Below are 20700 nucleotides of genomic sequence, written 5' to 3'. Positions count from 1 at the left end.
AACATCCTTTCCCGATTCAAAACGCCTCGAGCTATCATTAGTGATGGGGGCTCACACTTTTGTAATAGATCATTTGAGAGTTTAATGAAGAAATACGGTATCTCTCATAAGGTGAGCACCCCATATCACCCACAGACAAGTGGGCAAGTTGAGATTTTCAATAGGGAGATCAAACACATTTTGAAGAAAACGGTTAACCCTGACTGTAAGGATTGGTCAATCCGATTGACCGATGCCTTATGGGCTTACCGTACTAGGTTTAAAACCCCTATTGGAATGTCTCCCTTTAGACTTGTCTATGGGAAAGCTTGCCACTTGCCTGTGGAGTTGGAACATAGAGCTTACTGGGAAATCAAAAACTTGAATTTCAATCTGGACAACGCTGGCTTGCTACGCAAACTTCAATTGAATGAACTCAAAGAAATCTCGAGCGACGCATACGAGAACTCGAGAATTTACAAGGACAGAATGAAGGCCTTTCATGACCAACGTATTCTACGGAAATTATTCACTCCTGGTCAGAAAGTCCTCTTATATAATTCTCGATTACATCTCTTTCCAGGTAAGCTTCGATCTCGTTGGACTGGCCCTTACATTGTAGTCACTGTGTATCCTCATGGGGCTGTCGAGATAAGAGATCCTGACAATGGCAAGGAGTTTAAAGTAAATAGACATCGCTTAAAGCCATTTATCTAGAAATTTGATTCAGAGGAGATGTCCATACCTCTGACTGATCCTGTTTACCAGGATTGATCTCCTAGTCTGATGGAGGTATAGGTAGGTTTCCTGTTTTCATAGCACTAAGGTAGTTTGCTTTATGTTGTTCTAGGTTAATTTACTTTCTACATTGTTTTAGAATAGTTTTCTTTTGTTGGTTTCTCTCTTGTGCTGACTTGCTTTCATGCTAAGATCTTTGTGTAAAAGCTTCTTGATTCCTTCGTCCCGGCACAATCTTCTCATCACTTCTCTTTCAATTTCATTGTCTCATGTACATTGCCTGCTCATATCTTTTACATTGAGGACAATGTAGATTTTAGGTTGGGGGTGGGAGATTAGGTGTCCTAATCAGTGTTTTCTTGGTCTTGAGCGAAATTTGTGATAAATTTTTAACTTTTTCTAGACTTTCGTGTGAAATCGAAGTAATTTTGAAAGATAGTCGTGATTTGGGAAGTATAAGATACAGAATGTTGGTGATTTACAACTCTTGGATTTAGCTGTCTGATAGATTCCACGGTTGAGTTCGAATTATCAATCCATGATTAGAAGTTTTAAACATTGTTTGAATCATGATTTCACATGTCACATCTCGCTTACACATTGAGGTTTCAGTCGATATTGAAAGATTAACTTGGTAATCACTAAACATGAAAGGAACCAACTTGAGAAAATTGAATAGATTGGGCGAACAGTCTTTACCATAGGTTTGCTTCCTATAAGTGAGGATTCGATTCCCCATGGATGATATGTGAAAAAGGGTTGGGTGTACAGTCTTTACCATAGGTTTGCTCCCTATAGGTGAGGATTTGATTCCCCTTCTTGGCGTTACTTTTAATGAAAAAAGTAAAAATTAAAAGAATGAAAAGATGATGTGTGAGGCAAGTTTTGGTTATCATGAATTCTCTTATTGGTTACCAATGATAACCTGAAATAGAGAAGTGAATTTTAATGTTGATAAGTTGAGATTAGACGATACACCCATGGAACTCAATGTTTAGAATCTTTTCTAATTGATGGATTAATACTCTGAGCCTGACTATGGAATCAACCATGCGCTTAAGTCCAGGAGAAGGTAAGGCCCAACATCCATGAATCTTAGAACTCCAGGATCTAGATTGTTTTTCAAAAATCACTCGAGTTTATAGAAATTGTCCTGTAATTCTCAATTTATTTTTCGCATACTTTGCTCGAGACTAGCAAAATGCTGGTTGGGGGTTGTGTTGAGGGTCGAATATTACATATTAGACCCTAGTTATTGCCTGGATTTACGAACATGGTATCATTTAACGGCTTAATTTAATCGTGTTTGTGATGCAAGGTGAATTGATAAGCATGGATTGGAAAAGGGTACTAAAAGCATGGAATTAACGTCCGAAGTCACCAAGGCAAGGGACGGACTCTATGGGACCAAGATTAAGGATTTACATGCCGGAGATCAGAGAAATTCCAGCTATTCACTTTAGACAGGCTTAAAAGACGTCCAGAATACAAGATCATAGGGTTCGCACCATCTGATCGGCTCAAAACTTTATACAGGGCCTGAGGACTCTAAATTAACCATACACATCGAATTTCAACCAGTGGATCCCTCTGGAAGTGGCCCAACGTATAAGTCAACCCATAAACCATTGATTTTGGACCCACTTGATCTATGGTAAACCATTGATTTTGGACCCACTTGATCTATGGATATGCTTCAAACTTGGGCTCGACCCCTTAAATTAGTTGAAAGAACGGATGAATGGCTTGGATTTCGCAGAACCATTACAGTGGACCCAACTGACTGTGCCAGTGCATAGTGCACAAGTGCACTCAACGTGTACTGGACCTACTCGCATGGTCAAAGTTGGTTTGACCGACTTTCCTAAACAAAGACGGACTCTCTGTTCTCTCTTGCGCACAGCCGTCCGCTGGGAGGATGCATGGCCCACCTTCATCGTCCGGATGGCTCATCCAAGCCATCTAATGCACTCAAGAGGAGAAATCGATCGCACCCTAGGAGAGCTTGGCCCAAGACACGTCAGAATCTGTTCTTTTACTAATTGGAAGGTGGAATCATCACCGCACGATCGATCAAGTGGGCCATGATAATAGCACTCCAAAACCATCCATCTCATAATGGTTTTTGGAGCAGAACCTAATGGACGGTGTGGATTTCTCGCTCGCTGCTGATCAAGTGCCCCACCGACAGCACAGTGCCAGCCAACCGCATGCTCTGTTACAGTGCAACCAAGACCCGGCCGATCCGGGCTGTTTTGCAGTCATGACTAGGATCGGTCCGACAATCTGGACTGTCCAAAAACATCCCAAGGAGGGACCGACCAGAGCCATGAAGCTTGAATGGCTCAGATCTTGCACTAGGAGTTTATTTAGCTAAAAATTCCATTCAGACGCAATCTGCTCCGTAGCCTTTTGCTTCGAAAGGTGGTGCGGACGCTGCTTCTGTGCAAACCGACTCCAGACCGCCTTCGGCTCGTAAGCTTCCAGCCACCGACTGAAACTGACCTTCCCTTCTATAGAAGAAAGAAAAGAATGTGAAATCGGGGGATCAGTCGGCTGAGAACGTCAGTAGCAGAGAGAGAGACAGGGAGTAGTTTTGTTTATTTGTTTTATTTGTAGTTTTTTTTAACATGGTTTTCCAGAGATCTGGTCCAATCATGTTAGGCTAGACCTCTTAGCTAGGGCTAAGAGGTGAAGCTTGTAGGAGATGGGAGACTCTATTTTATGCTTTTAATTTAATTTATGAACTGAATTTGATATTAGTTTGATTATTAAGGGAATGTTTTTAGTTTTTAATGGTCTGTTGTGACTAAAATTACAATGGGTCTGCGATAGCTTGAGCATGTTCCTTTCCTTTTGATGTTTATGACGTCAAGAAGCCCTGTTGTTCACCATCGTCTCCTGGGTATGGTCGGATGACGGTACCCTTCCTAACCTTCATAGCATATTGATTGGTTGGTAATTAGTTTAATTCTGTTGTTTACTTTGTCTCATGGGCATGGTTTGGTGATGGAATCCATTCTAATTCATATACCTTTCATCTCTTGAAAACGATATCAAAGGAAGTTCAGTTTGATGGTTACACCCATCAACTGGATGAAGATAGGACTCTAAGTCCAGTTGAATACTTGAAACAGGCATAAGATCTCCCTGATTTCTACAAGTGGATCCTCTGAATCACTAGTGTCCTTTCTCTGAATTCCTTAAGTTTTAGATAATTATTTCATCATTATTCCTCAATTTACACTCGATTTAGATTTCATCTTACTCTAATTCTAGTTCTACTTAGTTTCAAATTACGTACAGGTTTCAGTCCCTTGGAATTCGACCTCGGTCTCACCGAGTTTATTACTACATTACAACCCTATACTTGGAGAGTGAACAGCCACTCAACGGGAATTGTTACCGATTGCCTGGGCCAGGGTATGGCCCCAATCCTACTCAAGTGCAGTAGGCAGAATACATGTGATAATCATAACAGCAATTAACAAACAATTCAAATACAATTCTCATTTGAGCATTTTGTCAAACACATTGAACATGTTACCCAATATTTGCATTTCATCCATAAATTGAGTAATCAAAATTATGATTACATGACGGAACTATACATATAGATAAGATAATTGAGATTCCTATCTCAATACCCTTAATAAATACAATCCATCAACAAATTCTCATTTAGACATTTTATCAAACACTTAGACTACACCTTAGTAAATACATAGACTAAATTAGTTACAACATGTACCATAGCAATTCATTACACAACATCAGTCATAAATCATGTAACATACATGGATCTTAAATTAGAAATCATGTCAAACACAAATCAGGATTTCACGTTCATTCAAACATTTCAACAAACACATGGAATGCATCTTGTATTCAACATAGTTCACACATGTGTAATTTATCGAAAATGTCGTAACTAAGATCATAGGGCAGCAATCAAGTCAAACATAAATCATTACTGACATTAAGATCATTGAAAACCATAACCTAAACGTTTATAATCTGCACCTTTCGTCAGAATACTCGATTCGAACGTGGTTCGAATCTTACGCTCCCGTATACAGAACAACAGTTACCTAAACATTGAAATAGGTTAGCTATTTCATCATTTATGCTATTTAGATCCCTAAATCAAGGTTAGGGTTAGGATTCCTTACCCAAATCATAGTTGAAATGAATCGGTTAGCTAGATGTAAAGGCGATTCAGTGCATGGAGTAACAGGAAGAAATCGTTGTAGCAAACTCCAAGAATCCTTCTTCCTTTCTTCCCCCTTTCTCTCCTTTTCTCTCTTCTCACTCCTAGGGTGTGGAGAAATTCGTATGGGAGAGAGAGAGAGAGAGGGTGGTTTAAGGGCTATATATAGGCCTAGAAGTGATGTCAATGGCCCCAGGGCCATGGTATACTTAGGTTATAGCCAAAGTGTGTCTGTTTTTGACAAACAAGGCCCTTAGGAAGGTTCATTTCTCACCTACGTCATAAAGCAAGTTCCCTGACTATGGATCTAAGCCAAGTAATGATTTTGGTACGATTGGATTAGCAGATCGACCATGAAAAACCAGTATCAGATCAATGGTCGTTCTTACTCGATCGGGGCCACAAGTATACGGATATATGCAGGAAAATTTTCTTGAACCATAGGTGAAGTTCGGTCAGAATCTGACGGTCTGAAGGCTTCAATTTCGCCCACGAGCGAATGACCCAATTCACTTAAGTTTCTTGCGTTTCTCACACACTTCGGTCAGGGCTCAAGTTGTGCGTTCCTGGATACTATTTGGGCTCGATTCCCATAATGATTGTCAAGCCTAATAAGGCGGTTATAACCCTATAGTTTTGCGGTCATTGGACTTTCGACATGTGGTCCAGGTCTGATACAGAGTTTCAATGTGCTCCCGAGAGTAACTGGCTTTTAGGATTTCTCCTAGGTTACTAAGTAGTGTTGAGTCATTGCTTTTGATAGTTTTGGGTCTTTCCATTTGTATAGACAGTGGTTCAAGTTAAATCCATCGCCAATTTAGTGAAGTATTTAACTAAATTCGCGTCTAATTTCTACAGGGTACGGTCCTTAAGGATTTCTGCCTGAGGTGGTACTCGGGCATTGGTACGGATTTTTTCGAGACGTGTATTTTCATTTCAGTTCATGATTTAAAAATCTTAAGATAATGACACCTACATGTTCGATGAAATGCCTGAATGAGTAGATTATTGATTTTGATGTTTGAATGTAAATCCAATCATCTTTAATGTTCGTTGACTTGATTAAATTAAGAAGTAGGACTACAAGAGTAGTCTGGTTAGTCGACAAATTCTCAGACATGAGTTGACCAAATTAGTTTGGCCACCCTGGGCAAGTTCAATCGATTCGGGTCGAACACGGACGACCGATAGTGGCTAGGCCACACGGAGTGCTTACACACTCCATGTCGGTTACACCAATGTTCGCCCATATCAACCGAAATTGTCCAAAGAACCAGCTAACCCTATATATGTTCACAATGTATGATCACAACTATTTGAATCTGAGACACTCCCTTACCAATTGTAAAGGTCTAGTATTAACCATTACCATAGTGATCCTCAAGACTCGTGAGCTGGGCATGGTGGTATGGGACCCCATGTCCGTGATGTCGGCCTACGCTAGGGTGACGAGCCTCCTCATAGTGACCGCGAACATTACTTTTACAATTTGCCTATTGTATGTATTCAGCTGGGAGTGATGAACCCAGATGGATCAAGAATTACAAACGTAGGACCGTTGTGGTCGTCCTGCATCTAGTAATTCAGTTGAGACCAATGACTAAAAGGGAGGTATCCTGGCTTTCCTAAACTGCTGAATGAATAGGTATAATTAATTACTTGGCTAACATAATCATTCACCGCATTGCATTAGCTTAGAATGTGGCGAAACAGGCGTGGTTATCACGTGATGAGGAAGTGTTGTCATTTGCGAAACAGGTGGTCGGAACCGCGTGTTGAGGGAGTGTTGTATGGTGAGGGCATGCATCATTTCATAAACTCCATTATTCACATTAAGAAGAGTAATTAGGAAATGATTGTTTTACGTTGCTTTATCATTCCTATACTGGTAAACTTAATAACAAGTGTAACCCATGCTTTATGAAACCACTGAGTTGATCACTCACTCCCACTCTGAGACGGTGTTTTAAAATACTAAACAGCCGCTGATATAGATGTAGAGACCACCGAGGCCAATGCATTAGACCAGGCGGGCATGGATGAGGAGGAGTTCTCTTACTTCCAGCTTTCTAATAGGCCAATGAAGGCTGCGCACTTCTCGACAGGGAGAGTCGAGCGATGGGGCTTAGCAAGACGCCACATTTTCACATTTTTGTTGATTTTAGAATTGTATATTGGACCTAGCTGGACCCATTATCTGGATAATCACACTACTCACGTTTAAATTTAATTTTCTGCTTTGATCATGTTTATTCCAGAGTATGATACACTATTTAGAATAATTCTATACATGCTTAATTGCCTAATGTAGAAGTAACCAAGAAACCAGCTTCCACAAAGCATAAGTGATACTTGAAATCTCGAGAGTCGAGCATTTGCTCGACCCTCGAAATTCAGGGCGTTACACATCTAGGTGAATCCCTTAGGAAAACCAACTTCCCACTAGTTGTAGGAGATTCAACCAACCTCCCATCACCTTGGTCACCTCGGAGGTGCATCAAATGCAAGGTGATTGATCTTAGAGCTGAAGCTTTGGCAAAGCCTCGGCTTCATGATTGTTCATAACCCCAAGTGCAGGGTCGCGATGTAGTAATAACTCTATGAGACTGAGGTCAAATCCACAGGGACTAAACTTGTATGTTTTCTGAAAATAATTAGAACTAGAACTAGAATAAGATCTAAACTAAAACCTGGAATAATTGAGAATAATTGTGAACAAATTATCAATCAAAACGAGAAACTAGAGCACCAAGGATTCACTTGTAGCTGTTAAGATACTAACTCACTCGATTCAATAAACACAACTGGAATCGAAGTCCTATCCTATCCAGTTGGAAGATAGAATAATTAAAATAATCTTGAAATTTTCATTGAATTAATTCCCACATGAAGAACCATTGTAATGATCGCAAGGGAATTTAGCCATCCAACATGCCCAGGAGACAATGGTGAATCATGAATTTTACAGATCTCACAACTCAACCAATCAAGAAGATATTTAAAGCTCTCACAACGTCATTGGAGTCACAATAAACCATAGAAAACTGAAAATATTCTTTTAATCAAATTAAAAATCAATAAAGGTCAACATAAACTTGAATCGAAGTAAAATAAACATCCAAACAAACCACAAGCTTCACCTCTTAGCTCTAGCTAAGAGGTTTAGTTAACCATAGAGATGATTAAGACTAAAACTCTTAAACAAAACATTAAAAATAAACTAAGGAAGAAGAAAAACTTTTGAAAAGTTGCTCCACCCTTTTGCTATGCTCCTTGAACCCTAATTCCTCTTTAGAGCTCCTTGAAGAACCCAAATATATAAGCTTTGTTCAGCCGACTTTATAAACCACCTCAAATTTATGTAATCCGTGTAATGCCTTCAATGTCATCGATGATGCCTTCAATGTCATTGAATGTATATCCTACTTCAAATAGGATTTGGAAGTATGTGCCTTTACGCCCTGCGTAAGTCTTCGATGCAATCAATATGTCTTCGATGTCATCGAACAGACCTTCAATTTCATCGAAGGGTGTTTGATCAATTAAAAAATCTATCCAGAAAGTTCCAGCGAGCTGCTCTAGAAATCTTTAAATTTCTTGATCTCATCGAACAGGGTTCGATGTCATCAAACTGCTCTTCAATTAATCTAAGAATTGTGCCCAAATAATCCAGCGACCAAACTTAACTTTCATGTAATTCTCAATGCAATCGAACGGACTTCGATGAATCAAACACTTACTTTGATGTCATCGAAGGGTGTTCGATGTCATTGACAATGAAGTTCAGTGTTTCTGAATTTCTGCACTTTGTACTTTCAACTTCCTTCCTTCTCCACTTGGTTTCCTTAAATCTTGAGATCATGAAATCTTCATTATTGGTCTCCTAAGATCCATCCCCTGCCTTTGTGGTTCTTAAGCATCAAATCCATGCTTTTTTACATTCATTTCATTCCAAGCTCTCAGATTCACCTCGCAATACAAACATGTATAAAATAAACCAATTAAGCATTATCATGTTCATAAAACCGAGATATAAATAAGGAAAAGATGCAATATTTGACACTCAACAATGATCGGGGGAGCATCAGGGAGCTGATTGAAGCACGGGAGAGCAACGATCAAGCAACTTAAGAAGACGCTACAAAAGAGGCTCAATCAAACAAGTAAGTTGTCATATTTGAAATTGCGGTCAACCGATTCTAGTGAAGTACAGAGTTATGTCCAAGTGTCCTAAAGGGGGTGAATAGGACTTTTCAAATTTTTAATCCAACTTAAAATAAATACTAAATACTAAACACTTATAAATCAGGATTAAATGAAAAGCATCCACAATCAAAAGCTATGATAGTGAAATATATAAAAGCTGCATTGTATTAAACATCTAGTGTGCAGAAATTAAACATATCATGAATCAACACAAACATAAGCAACAACATGCACCACAAACATATCGATATATAATGGTTCGGTTACATGCCTACTCCACTCCTGGTGGATACACTCAACCCATGAGTGTATTGGATTTCATTATCGAATGGTTTTAAATCAAGTTGACCATGAACCTTTACAACCTACGCAAGGTTATCAAAAATGCCTACACAAGACGATATATCCTACACAAGGACTCTATCAAAAGTGCCTACACAAGGCAATAGGTCCTACACGAGGAATCTACACGTATTCTCATGTTGGAGGCCAATGAAAGGTCTTGGTGAGTTTGAAGTAACCAAACTCTGAACCCCTTTCCTTGTGTAGGATTGGGGTTCAGAAACAATGGACTCTAGAACTTACCTCTAAGTGAGTGAGCCTCATTCAACACATGTTGGTGAAGATCTTCCACTTGATGAAGAGTATTCATTCCCCTTAAACCGCAACCCATTGTATATGCTCCAATCAAAGATGCTGAGGTTGTTGGGTCAAGGTGTTGGTGAATATAATCTAGTTAATGATGGGTCTTTAAGAGCTAGAGAAGATTCTCAAAGCTAAGCATTTAAAGTTCCCAACACAATGATTTGCCATTAAAGAGTGTTGTTGGATCATTAATGAAGGCTGGAGTTCATAGTTCAGTTCATGTTATGAATGTTCCAATAATTGCCTTTAAGCCATGGATTGACTGATGAACTCATATGGGAAAGAGGGCTTAAGAGTAAGGGTATTAACTATAGCAACAACTCTCTCAAAGATTTCGTCAATACTCGCTCAAATTGTCAAGAAACAACCCCAATTGATATATAGAGTAAAATTCCAATGGTAAAAAAACGGATAAAAATATATCATTGTTGATGCCATCAAAGGGTCTTCGATGCCATCAAAGTTTCCTTTGATGTCATCGAACCTTCTTCGATGTTATCGACTCTCGTACCAACGTTTTCAAATAGGTGTTGGAGAAATTATGTTTGATGTCATCGATCATCCTTCGATGCCATCGAAAGATGACTCGTTGCCATCTAGATTTTCCTTTAAAAATTCACTGAGGTTGCTGGACTATTTGAGCACAATTTTGATGTCATCGAATATTCTTCGATACCATCAAAGTATAAATTCGATGCCATCGAAAATAAATTGATTTTCCTTTGAAAACTCTTTAGATATATTTGTCCATATCTCGATGTCATCAAATAGCCTTTCGATGTCATCGAGAAATTTATGATTTTCCTTGTAAACTCTCTGGACAAGTTGGTCCAAGTATCGATTTCATCGAACCTTCTTCGATGCCATCGATGATTTAACTTTGATGTCATCGAAGGTAGTTCAATTACATCAAAAATATCAGAGTTCCCTCAAAGCTTACTGGAGAGATTTGGCCTAAGTTCGATGCCATCGAAACTTAAGTTTAGATGTCATCGAACTCTTTTCGATGCCATCAACAATATCTAGTATATTTCTCAGTTTGGTTGATGAACTGTTAGGCCACTATTTCGATGTCATCGAACAAGTCTTCAATGACATCTCCGATGACATCGACATAACATGAAAATTTTCAATTTGATTCATTCTCCACAAACATTAAGTAAACTCTATAACTAAGCTTACCATGGGTTTTGCAAATATAGTTTTGGGTAAGATAGGAACATTTTAAGCATGTTTAATACATGATAAGGTTTGGTTAGGGATGTGAGGCTAAATATACCTATGTTGCGCACTTGAAGCTTGTAAGACCCGTATCCTAATCCGTACTGTTTCGTCGACTCCCGCAATCCTTCCCGACGAATTCCTACAATCTGCGACCTATGATCGACGCTTGCGCGCGACCCTAAGTCGTATCCTGTATATTTGAGTCGGCTTAATCCGAGACTTATACCATTGCGACCACACCATCGCTGCGGGTCCAACGCTGCATCTTGTATACCGATCCGATACTCTAGCAGGGAGATGTGGGTCGGCGTTTATTTCGAAGAAAACGCTGTGCATTTGCAATCCCAAGAGAATCTTTACAACATGTCCTATCAATTAATCAATCAATCAATCAATCACCTCATGTCAAGTACACACACCCATGCTTTCTATCTCCACAAGTTAAGCAACCACCAAGTCAACTCTCAAGTCAAGTACACCATCACCTCACATCCATCAACCATCACTTCTCTTACAACAACCCTCTCTCTCTCTCTCATTTCTCCAACACATTTTCCAAGCCATTCCAAGAGCAAAAAAGTGGACGTCCAAGCCTTCCCATGGAGAGAAAAGTGTGATGTATGTGGCCCACTTCCTCTCCCAAAAACCTTCATCCTAGCCATCATTTCTCATCTTCCATCATCAAAGTGAGACATGAGGAGATCGGCTTTCCATCGGACCAAGAAGATCAAACGGTGGGTGCTTTATAGGCTAGATTTTCATGTTTTGATGATGGGCCAAGTGAGGCCTACCGATTGATGATACGGATCTCACTTTGGACCTTAGATGTGGCCGATGGCCCACCTTGATTATCATGATCATTCCATGATGGGGCCATTCTCCATGGACCCCATCATGATGTTTACTTTCTAAGTTTGAAAGAGGTCATCTAGACATTCCATTTTGGTGGAGAAGAAATCTCCACCGTAGATTTTTGATTTGGTGGGCTTCATGTATTGGGACCCACTTGATGTATGATTGAATACATACGGAGGGCTCATAGTGTTGAAGTCCCTCCATCACACGTGTCCCTTTCTCTCTCTCTCTCTGCCTCCCTTTTTCATTTATTTTTATGTATGATAATGTGGCTGTATGGCCCACCCGAATGGACCCCACCATGGGGCATGTATTTTATCCAAACCATTTGTAGGTGGGGCCCACTTTATATATGTATTGTACTCACACCATCTACCATTTGGTGGTCCACCTGAGCAGGGCCTACCTTGAATACATGGGGAGCCAAACCGTCCAGCATTCAGGGACGCTGGACGTTAACTAGAGACACAAATATTAACTTTGTTTCAAAATTTTAGGAAGGGCCGCTCATGCAGGCCCCACCTTGATGTATAAGTTTAATCCACGTCGTCCATTCCATTCCCAAGCTCATTTTAGGCGTTGAGCCGAAAAATGAAGTCAATCTGACTATCCGACGGGCCATAGCTTAGAAAATAGTGGTTTTCACCGTTAAAATGCACTCTGAACTTTCTACACCCTAAAACATATTGAATATTGGGCTTGTTTGGTCTGTCTTGAACCATGGAATGCAATGGCTAGGTTGGATTCACCTGATGCGGGCCCCACACATGAAATATCCCAGAAATTCATTTTTTTCAAAGAAAGGAAAAAATATATATATTTAGGCAGCGCCTGCTGCTGCTGACGCTACAACAGGACGCTACTGCGTTTGGGCCAGGGACCACGGGTCCCAACCATGGGCCCCACCATGATGTGGTAGAACATCCACACCGTGCATTTGGTAGGTCCCTTAGGGCAGTGGGCCCCCACCAAAAATCAGCCATATACTAAGCTCAGGTGGCCCACACGGCAGGCAACAGTGTGATTGAACGTCTGCCATTGAAACCCCTTTTGGGTGCCTCAGAAGTTTTGGATTGATATGAAATTTGTTTTTCCTCTTCATATGGGTCTGTGTGACCTTACCAACGGATTAGATGACAAATAAACGCTACGGTGGGCCCCACATAGAACCCACCCAATGATGCATGCGTTTTGTTCATGCCGTCCACGGTAGTGGACGGTGGAACCCACCATGGTGTTTATGTTTAGTCCACACCATCCACGGTACTGGACAATGGGACCCACCGTGATGTATGTGTTCTATCCACACCATCTAGCCACAGCTCAAGTGGCCCACATCATAAGAAACAATGGTGATTGAATGTCAACCATTGAAACCCTCTTTGGGTACCACAGAAGTTTGGGGTCAATATGAAATTTGTGTTTCCTTTCATCCAGGTCAGTGTGACCTTATCAACAGGTTGGACGGCATATAGACATTATGGTGGGCCCCACGTGAGACCCCAATGAGGTAGGCGTTCTCTCCACACCGTCTATCCTTATGGGACCCACCATGATGCATGTGCTGCATCCAAACCGTTCAACCATTTTGGAAGCCCATTTTATGGCAGGGGCTAAAGAATGAGTCAGACCCCTAGTTCAAGTGGGTCCCCACCACAGAAAAATAGTGGGAACAGTGACATTCACCGTTTAAACTTCTTATGGGTCATGGTAGTTCCATTCAATAACGGTGGGCCTTGTAGGATATTTTTAACAGTGGAAATCATTGTCACTACTATTCGGAGTGCGGTCACTACCAAAAAAAGGGGCAAAGGCTACAGATAAAAACCACTAAAGACCTATTGCTACGGTTATAGTCCATAGCACAACCGTAACAATTGGTGGTGTAGCTAAAAAAGATATGGCTACGGATTAAATCTGTAACAATAGATATCAATAGCTACGGATTATATCCGTAGTTATACTGTCTACATCGAAATGTATATACGGCTACGAATAATATCTGTAGCCAAAAGTAGAGCAAAATCCATAGAACACTGTTGAGTTAGCAATAGCTACGGTTTCCAAGAATAATGGCTACGGCTAATATCCGTAGCTAATTTCTATTTTTTAATAAAAAATAAAAATTTTATAATGATGGTGCTGTTACCATTGCAAGTACCTGTTGTGATTGATCAACTCATCTGAGCAAATATATTTAATGCTGCTAGGATAGTACATAAAATGCAATCAGGAAAGAAAACAGTGCATTCATATTACAAATAGCAATCAAATCATGTGCAGACACCCTTGTGGTGATTTCCGTTTGACTTACAAAGAGGCAAGAAGGCTTTAGTTCCCAGCACACATGAAAACATGATGTTCTAAGGAAACCTTGAAAGAATGCAGAATATACATTAACTCCTGATATACACCTTACAACCACAAAAACTACATGAGAATAGCATACATGACAGAGGAAGAAATTAATTCTGTCAGGGGGATTTCAGAACTATTTTCCCGTCGAAGGAGGAAGCTCTGCATAGAGACAGAACCAGTGGAATGTGACTTGCAAAACCTCAATCGACGGGTTATAAACGAATGGAATAGGGATTGACATGGGTGGAACCAAAAGCAAATGGCAGTTCAGCTAAGAGAGTAAGTGGGGCCTGATCTCAGCAGCCACTCGAGCTTGGTCCTGAATGCAGGGCCTGGTCATTTGCACGTCATGCACGAAGTGAGTCCTCGCTTTTGCATACGGAGCATCCCTTGCTACAAAAAGAATGACAACGTGCCACATCATCATCATAAAAGAAAGAAAACAAACTCCACTCATGGACACATCCATATGCACATGCATGACATACCAACAAGCTTCTAAGCTCGAAGAATATTCTGTCGTCTTTTCCACCAGCATATGGAACAGATGAAAATAAGTGCAAGTGCTATAAATGCCCCCAACGCAATGCCAACCTTAGAGCCAGTGGAGAGGTGAGGCCCACATGTAGGTAGCCCTGGTATACCACAAAGGCCTGCATTGCTGGTAAAACTGTACATGTCAAACAGTGATTTTAATAATACACAGCATGAGCTCGAAGAATATTCAGAAACAAGAATGTAAACAAATGAAGCATGAAAAATCAAGTTCTACAGATACAAGAGAAATAAACCACACAACTACAACTTATTGAACATACGATGGAAAGAAAACAAATATGAATATCCGCTCGGCAAGAATACGAGCTTTATCAGGAGTGCTGACACCGACTGCAATTAATTTCACGCCAGCAGAATCAAATGTTGGTTATATTTTTTTCATTGTTGAATTAAGTTCCCAGCTTCAAAAAAATAATAAAATAAAAATAAAATGGTTGAAGGAAGACATGTCAGAAATATATCCTGCTTTTCAAAATGAATAGCAAATCCTCATTAAAAAAATAACCATTTAATCAATGTAAGCCTCCAACCTTACAAGCAAGGGCATCCAAAATGCCTTAAAAGAGCAACCACGGCCATTCCCTGCAAAAAAGAAGAAGAAAAAAGCGTGCTAATAGTTATTACAATCTCAACGAGCATGTCATCCTGTATGCAAAATCCAAAAGCTAGTGAGGGCATGGATCGTGCATGTAATAAAGCAAGAAAAACACAACCAGCAGACAAGTACTGGATGGTTAAAAATGAAAAATATATAATGGTCCTATTTCAACAAACATGCGTCTGCAAATCAAAGGTTTGGATGTTTGATGAATCTAATTTTAGGGCTTCGCCTCAACAATATATACTTCCACAATCTAGTCAGTTTAATTTGACTTAATATATACTGCTTGTACCATTTCTGAGCGCCTGTGTATCCAGTGTAACATGCAGCAGAAGTATCAAAAACTCCCCAAATAGTATCCCAAATACATACCATTGAGACCTCTACATGCATATATATAGTACATATACATGCATCCATCACATTATGTATTTATGTATAATGTACGCACATACCTATGTATTTGTGCATGCATGAACAGCTTAGAAGTTGATCACAACCGTCCTTCTCCAATGATCTCTTGCAACATCAGTTGAGTGGGTAGAGGCGAACCTTCGGCATGAATGGACATGTTCAAATTTGATGACATGTCACATTGGCTGTTCATGGTTCTTCCCATGGACTCTCTGAACATATCATCAGTCCTAAAGCTGTTTAAGTCATTGAATTGCCACTCTGTTAAGTAGCCGGGCCGCGATAATATGCTGCTCACTTCGATGTGGCCTGATAGCATGGCCACCACATCGGACATTGGTGGCCGTAGCATTGGTGATGTTTGAGTGCACAGAAGAGCTATTCCAATCATTCGTAGCGCTTCTCCTTCGTCGAATTCGGGCAGTGTCGGATCGATCGATTCAAATGAATAGTTAGCTTCGTGTAGATTCCAAGCCTAACAAATTGTTGAAGATAAGATATTAATGACAAATTGATGAAAGTTTGACAAATCATTATTTTGAAGGCTAGTCAGTGATCATTTAGTAGAATGAATTATCAAAAAAAAAAAAATCATTATTTTGTGATTGAAGAAATGCTACTTTGACGACGTTCATTTGCAAACATGAATAGAAACATCTGAGGTGACAATGTGTCACATGCATGTGAGACATGGGACGTTCATTAGCCAGGTCCTGTTGTAACCCTAGCCAAAAATCAGGGTGGTCCACTGAATAGGTAGGTCATTTGTACATTTGATTTAAACCATTGGCTATCCTTTTCCAATCATTCATACATTTTGTACAATATAGTCGACTCGAGAGTGTGACATCCTCTATGGTTGCGTTTGGATGAACAAGCGTATTAAATTGCAAACCTTCAATTTAACCAAGGCGACAACATGGCAGAAGTGAATGAGGTTTCCTAGAGTCCACAGCCAGGAAATACTCAAATTGCAATTACAATTTTTAGTTGTCCAACTCAAAAGTAATGTAACTGTAATTTGGTTCCCAGACTTCCAATACGAATGCTAAGGAAATACAATTTAGTTATTTCTGCTTTATTAGTCTAAGGAAATACAATTTAGTTATTTCTACTTTTTTAGTCTCATAATTGCTATTTGAATTATTCTTTGAAAAAAAAGCTATTCAAATCAGAATTGCTTCCAAACACATCCTCAGTGATCATTATTTGATTCATAAACAATGAAACCTAATCGCTGGAACATGCATACTGCAAGCAAGATGAAGAATCTTGATAAGCCAAAAGTGCATGCTCGAATTATGTTCCTATAACACATACATCCTAATGGAAGAATTGAATAACCTGCCTATGGATTCTGATTACTATAAGGTAATTAAAATGTCATACCCATTCAAGGAGATATATCTTATCTTGATCCAAGCTTGTATCTGCATTGGGCCTTCCGCTAAGAATCTCAAGTGCGACAACCCCAAATCCGAACACATCCGCCTTTTCCGTCAGATGCCCACGCATGGCATACTCTAGTGGAAGATACCCACTTCAAGAATTCAAGAAGCTCAAGGTTATTTCCATATAAACACCTCATAATTAGTGAATTAGGATGTGTTTGGATGCTCAATTGCATTAAATTGCAATAATTTGATCAGTAAGATGGTTTTTGGATGCATTAGTGAATTCAATTGTGCATATTCAGTTTAGTCAAGAGGAATGAAATGAACTAATGATGTTTGACAAGTATTCACGGTAATGAGATTACAATTTGGTGTTTAGTCATCATATTGATTAAAACAGTCACTTCACTTTGATCATTTCTTAAAAACTGATTCTTGCAATTTAATCCAATTGAGCATCCAAATGGACCCAGAGGTGGATGTACACAATTAATTTAATAAGACCATCTGGGTGCATTGTGAATTGAATTGCAAATCTTCAGTTTAATCAAGACGAATAATAGAAAGAAATAATGATGTTTCCTAGTACTCATAAGAAGGCTATCAAAATTTTATTTTTCCACCATTTTGGACCATAGTTCTAAAACTTAGTGACTCAGCTTGACTTGGCCAAGTCGACTCAACGAGATTTCAGCTGACTCACATGCAAACTTGCCCATGAATGTGAGTTGGTTCCGACTTGGCAAGACTCCTTGAGTCTGCTCACCTACTCAGTCAATTTGATGTGGTATGACTCAAACAAGTCACAGGTGGAGAGTGCATTATTTTCAATTAAAAGGAATGTGAGGAGATTCATGACCGAAAGGAAGTGAATTAAACCCATCCACCAATGCACAAGCACTATTTTGGGACTTTTTTGCCCAGTTTTAGTTATATCTGCCATTACTCTGAATATCCCTCAAGCCATTTCTTAAATATTGAGTCAAGCCAAACAAAGACTCAGGCGAGTCTTCAAGTCAATCTGACCTGATTGAATAACGAGTATATTTTCCGAGCTTTTGAACTATGTTTTGGACTAAAAATTGCAAGTGCAAATGACCAAAGTGGGGCTGGACCCACACTCAAAATGGGGCACTAGACCTTCAAATCTCGAATCCAACATGAAATGCATATTGTTGCAATTTGGTTGTTAGTCCATAGTTTTAAAACTCGTTGACTCGACTCAAAATGCAGCTGAGTTGATTCGACTGGACGAGACTTCCAGCCGAGTCTTCTACAAATCAAACTTGCATCAGTGTGTCGAAGCACAACACTATTACTAGCGTTTCTCAAGCAACAACTTGCTTTTTTGTGGATAAATTTATATATGCAACAAGCTCAAATCTTTGTTCACACTGCTTGTATCCTTCAATTATTATATTATATTGAGTCAATTTAAGACTCGTTTGAGTATTTGAGCTGATCTGACCCAACTGGAAATCAAGTCGAATTGAGTTTTTTCGGTTTTTGAACTATTGTTGGATGATCACATTGATCAAAATGGCTAACCCACTTTGGTCATTTCTCGTCAACTAGATTGTTGCAATTTAGTTCAATGGAACAACCATTCAACCCATTAAGTTGAGCCTTTAGTGTCGTACTTTTCAAACCAAAAGTTGAGCCTTTAGCACCGTACTTTACAAGAAGTGTTGTGATATCAAGTGTTGTGAATCTTGTGATAACTACATGAGAGTATATTATGTCTCCATTACTGCACATCAAGTGATGTGATATCTGCATGCCTGCAGTTTCTACAATAGTTTAACACTTTAAATGTAAAGTCAAAAAGTCTTGTTTGATTTTTTATTATTGAAAGCATTACAAGAAAAGGTAGAAGAAAATACCAACAGAAGGGAAGCAAACATGTACCTGGACTCACTACAAGCGTAAACTTTCAATGATGGCCCACTGCTTTTGATAATCACTACAAGGGTAAGAAAATTACAAAAAGTAAGACTCATGAGATTGACATTTGTACAAATAGTGACAAAACTAGCTGGTAATGACAGGAGGCTAAGACATCAAATTATTTATGAAGAATAGGAAAAAACGAAGATAAAATAAATAGTTAAAAACTTTAGCATTTCAATATTGAACCTTGGAGTGGCAACATTGATCAGTGGGGCTAAAAATACATCAGCCTGCATATAAAAGTCTCAAGTTAGTTGGGCCTTTGAGGTCCTCAGATGGTAGTAGAAGAAGTCATTACTAATACGCTTTATAGGAAAACTCTTGAAATTAACCATCAAGCATTTTAAAAATGTCTCTTGAAAACTCTTGCGTCATTGGCTATCTATTAATTTTCAGGCATTGACTAATGTGCATGATTGTGAAGCCTTTTGAGTAACAATACCTCTGAGTATAAGAGCATCTATAAGCTTGTTATAGAACATGATTCCAGTAGGATTGACTTCCCCGGTTCTTCCACCCGAGATTGTTTAAGAAAATTAATAGCATGTTCTAAAAAAATCTAATACTAGTATGAAGTGAAAATTTTCTTACTCACAAGGTAATATTCTTGCCCAGCTAATTGAGAAACGGAAAGCATTTATACCAAGAGAATGCATCAAACTCTATGTCTTCCTACATCGAAAAATACATCTTGAGTTTAATTGATGAGGAAATCCTCATATAGAAAAGGAAGGGAGATGTTTACCATGTAACGATGGTAATGGTCGTCTGTTGTATCTCCATTTCCTCCATCCACAAACATAAGACATATATAAAACATGCCTTGGAAGTGGGCTTACAAGTGTGTCCCTAATAATTAAACAAGTATAGACCTCTTAATTAATGACTGTGGGATTGTTCTGTTTGTTAGTTGGGATGGTTGATTCAAGTGGTCCATTGAATTTGGGTTGACTGGATTGTTCTCTGGTTTGGGCCTGTTGGGTTCATGCTCGGATTGGGTCTGACTATAGGCTTTGAGCCTATATGCATGCTTGGGGTGACTAGCATGGTTTGGGCTTGGTTCTGAATTTGTGTCAACTGAGTAGCTAACAAACACCAAATGACTTAAACCAAACCATCTGCTTCTCCTTAACTGATAGCAACTGACACAAATGAAAAGGGTTAGCAAAGGTGGTTGTAATGGTGGGTTTGGTGACCGTCCATTTCTAATACTGGTCCCTGTTGGATGAGTTGGACAGTTGATTTTCCAATAATGGCTTTCAGTGCTATTGTGAATACTCGATCCATAAGAAAGATCTGCTAATGACTTTGCTGAACAAAAATTTATCTTTGAATATAAAAACAACTTAGCTCAATGAATTGCTTTATTAAAAAATCTTTAATTCGCATATGTTTTGCTATATTCTTATTAAAATTGACCTTTTCACTTAGCCATGTTTGAGGGCAAGTAATATAAGACATTTATCAAAGTGGTTATAACCCCTATCTTTGCATAAGACGCTAGCTAGGATTCCACATGCCACATTCAATCGTGTGACTTCCTAACTGCGTGAAACTACCTTATGTAC

At 39.3% G+C, this 20700-nt stretch overlaps 1 protein-coding gene and 1 long non-coding RNA gene across 3 annotated transcripts; both read right to left on the bottom strand.

The window, feature by feature from the left end:
• Positions 1 to 14088: 14088 nt before the first annotated feature.
• On the bottom strand, positions 14089 to 15052 carry LOC131218963 (uncharacterized). Its single transcript, XR_009157931.1, has 2 exons — positions 14704 to 15052; positions 14089 to 14608 (listed from the first exon to the last, which is right to left on the bottom strand). It is a non-coding gene; the product is annotated as an uncharacterized LOC131218963 (long non-coding RNA).
• A 115-nt stretch (positions 15053 to 15167) lies between these two features.
• Positions 15168 to 20317, bottom strand: LOC131218962 (probable LRR receptor-like serine/threonine-protein kinase At1g56140). Of its 2 annotated transcripts, XM_058213881.1 has the most exons (4): positions 19575 to 20317; positions 19091 to 19362; positions 17178 to 17328; positions 15168 to 15355 (listed from the first exon to the last, which is right to left on the bottom strand). In XM_058213881.1, the coding sequence occupies exons 2-4, from the start codon at positions 19180 to 19182 to the stop codon at positions 15305 to 15307; spliced, it is 294 nt and encodes a 97-aa protein (XP_058069864.1). In that variant the 5' UTR covers positions 19183 to 19362; positions 19575 to 20317; the 3' UTR covers positions 15168 to 15304. The 2 variants fall into 2 exon arrangements, with proteins under 2 accessions (XP_058069864.1, XP_058069863.1); XM_058213880.1 differs by lacking the exons at positions 15168 to 15355; positions 19575 to 20317 and adding an exon at positions 15508 to 16263 and having other exon boundaries at positions 19091 to 19197.
• Between the last annotated feature and the right edge of the window lie 383 nt (positions 20318 to 20700).

Source organism: Magnolia sinica, chromosome 11, assembly GCF_029962835.1.
Source record: "Magnolia sinica isolate HGM2019 chromosome 11, MsV1, whole genome shotgun sequence".
NCBI classification, from domain to species: Eukaryota; Viridiplantae; Streptophyta; class Magnoliopsida; order Magnoliales; family Magnoliaceae; genus Magnolia; species Magnolia sinica.
Note: the sequence above shows the minus strand (reverse complement) of the source record. Positions and strands in the feature narration are given on the sequence as shown.

What these genes read in the sequence shown, in the direction of transcription:
- LOC131218962 (XM_058213880.1), bottom strand. Translation starts at nt 19,182, where the DNA reads ATGAGTCTTACTTTTTGTAATTTTCTTACCCTTGTAGTGATTATCAAA. An exon ending in TACGCTTGTAGTGAGTCCAG is followed by an intron (nt 17,329 to 19,090) that starts GTACATGTTTGC and finishes GAATTCTTGAAG; the next exon opens with TGGGTATCTTCCACTAGAGT. An exon ending in AGATATATCTCCTTGAATGG is followed by an intron (nt 16,264 to 17,177) that starts GTATGACATTTT and finishes ACAATTTGTTAG; the next exon opens with GCTTGGAATCTACACGAAGC.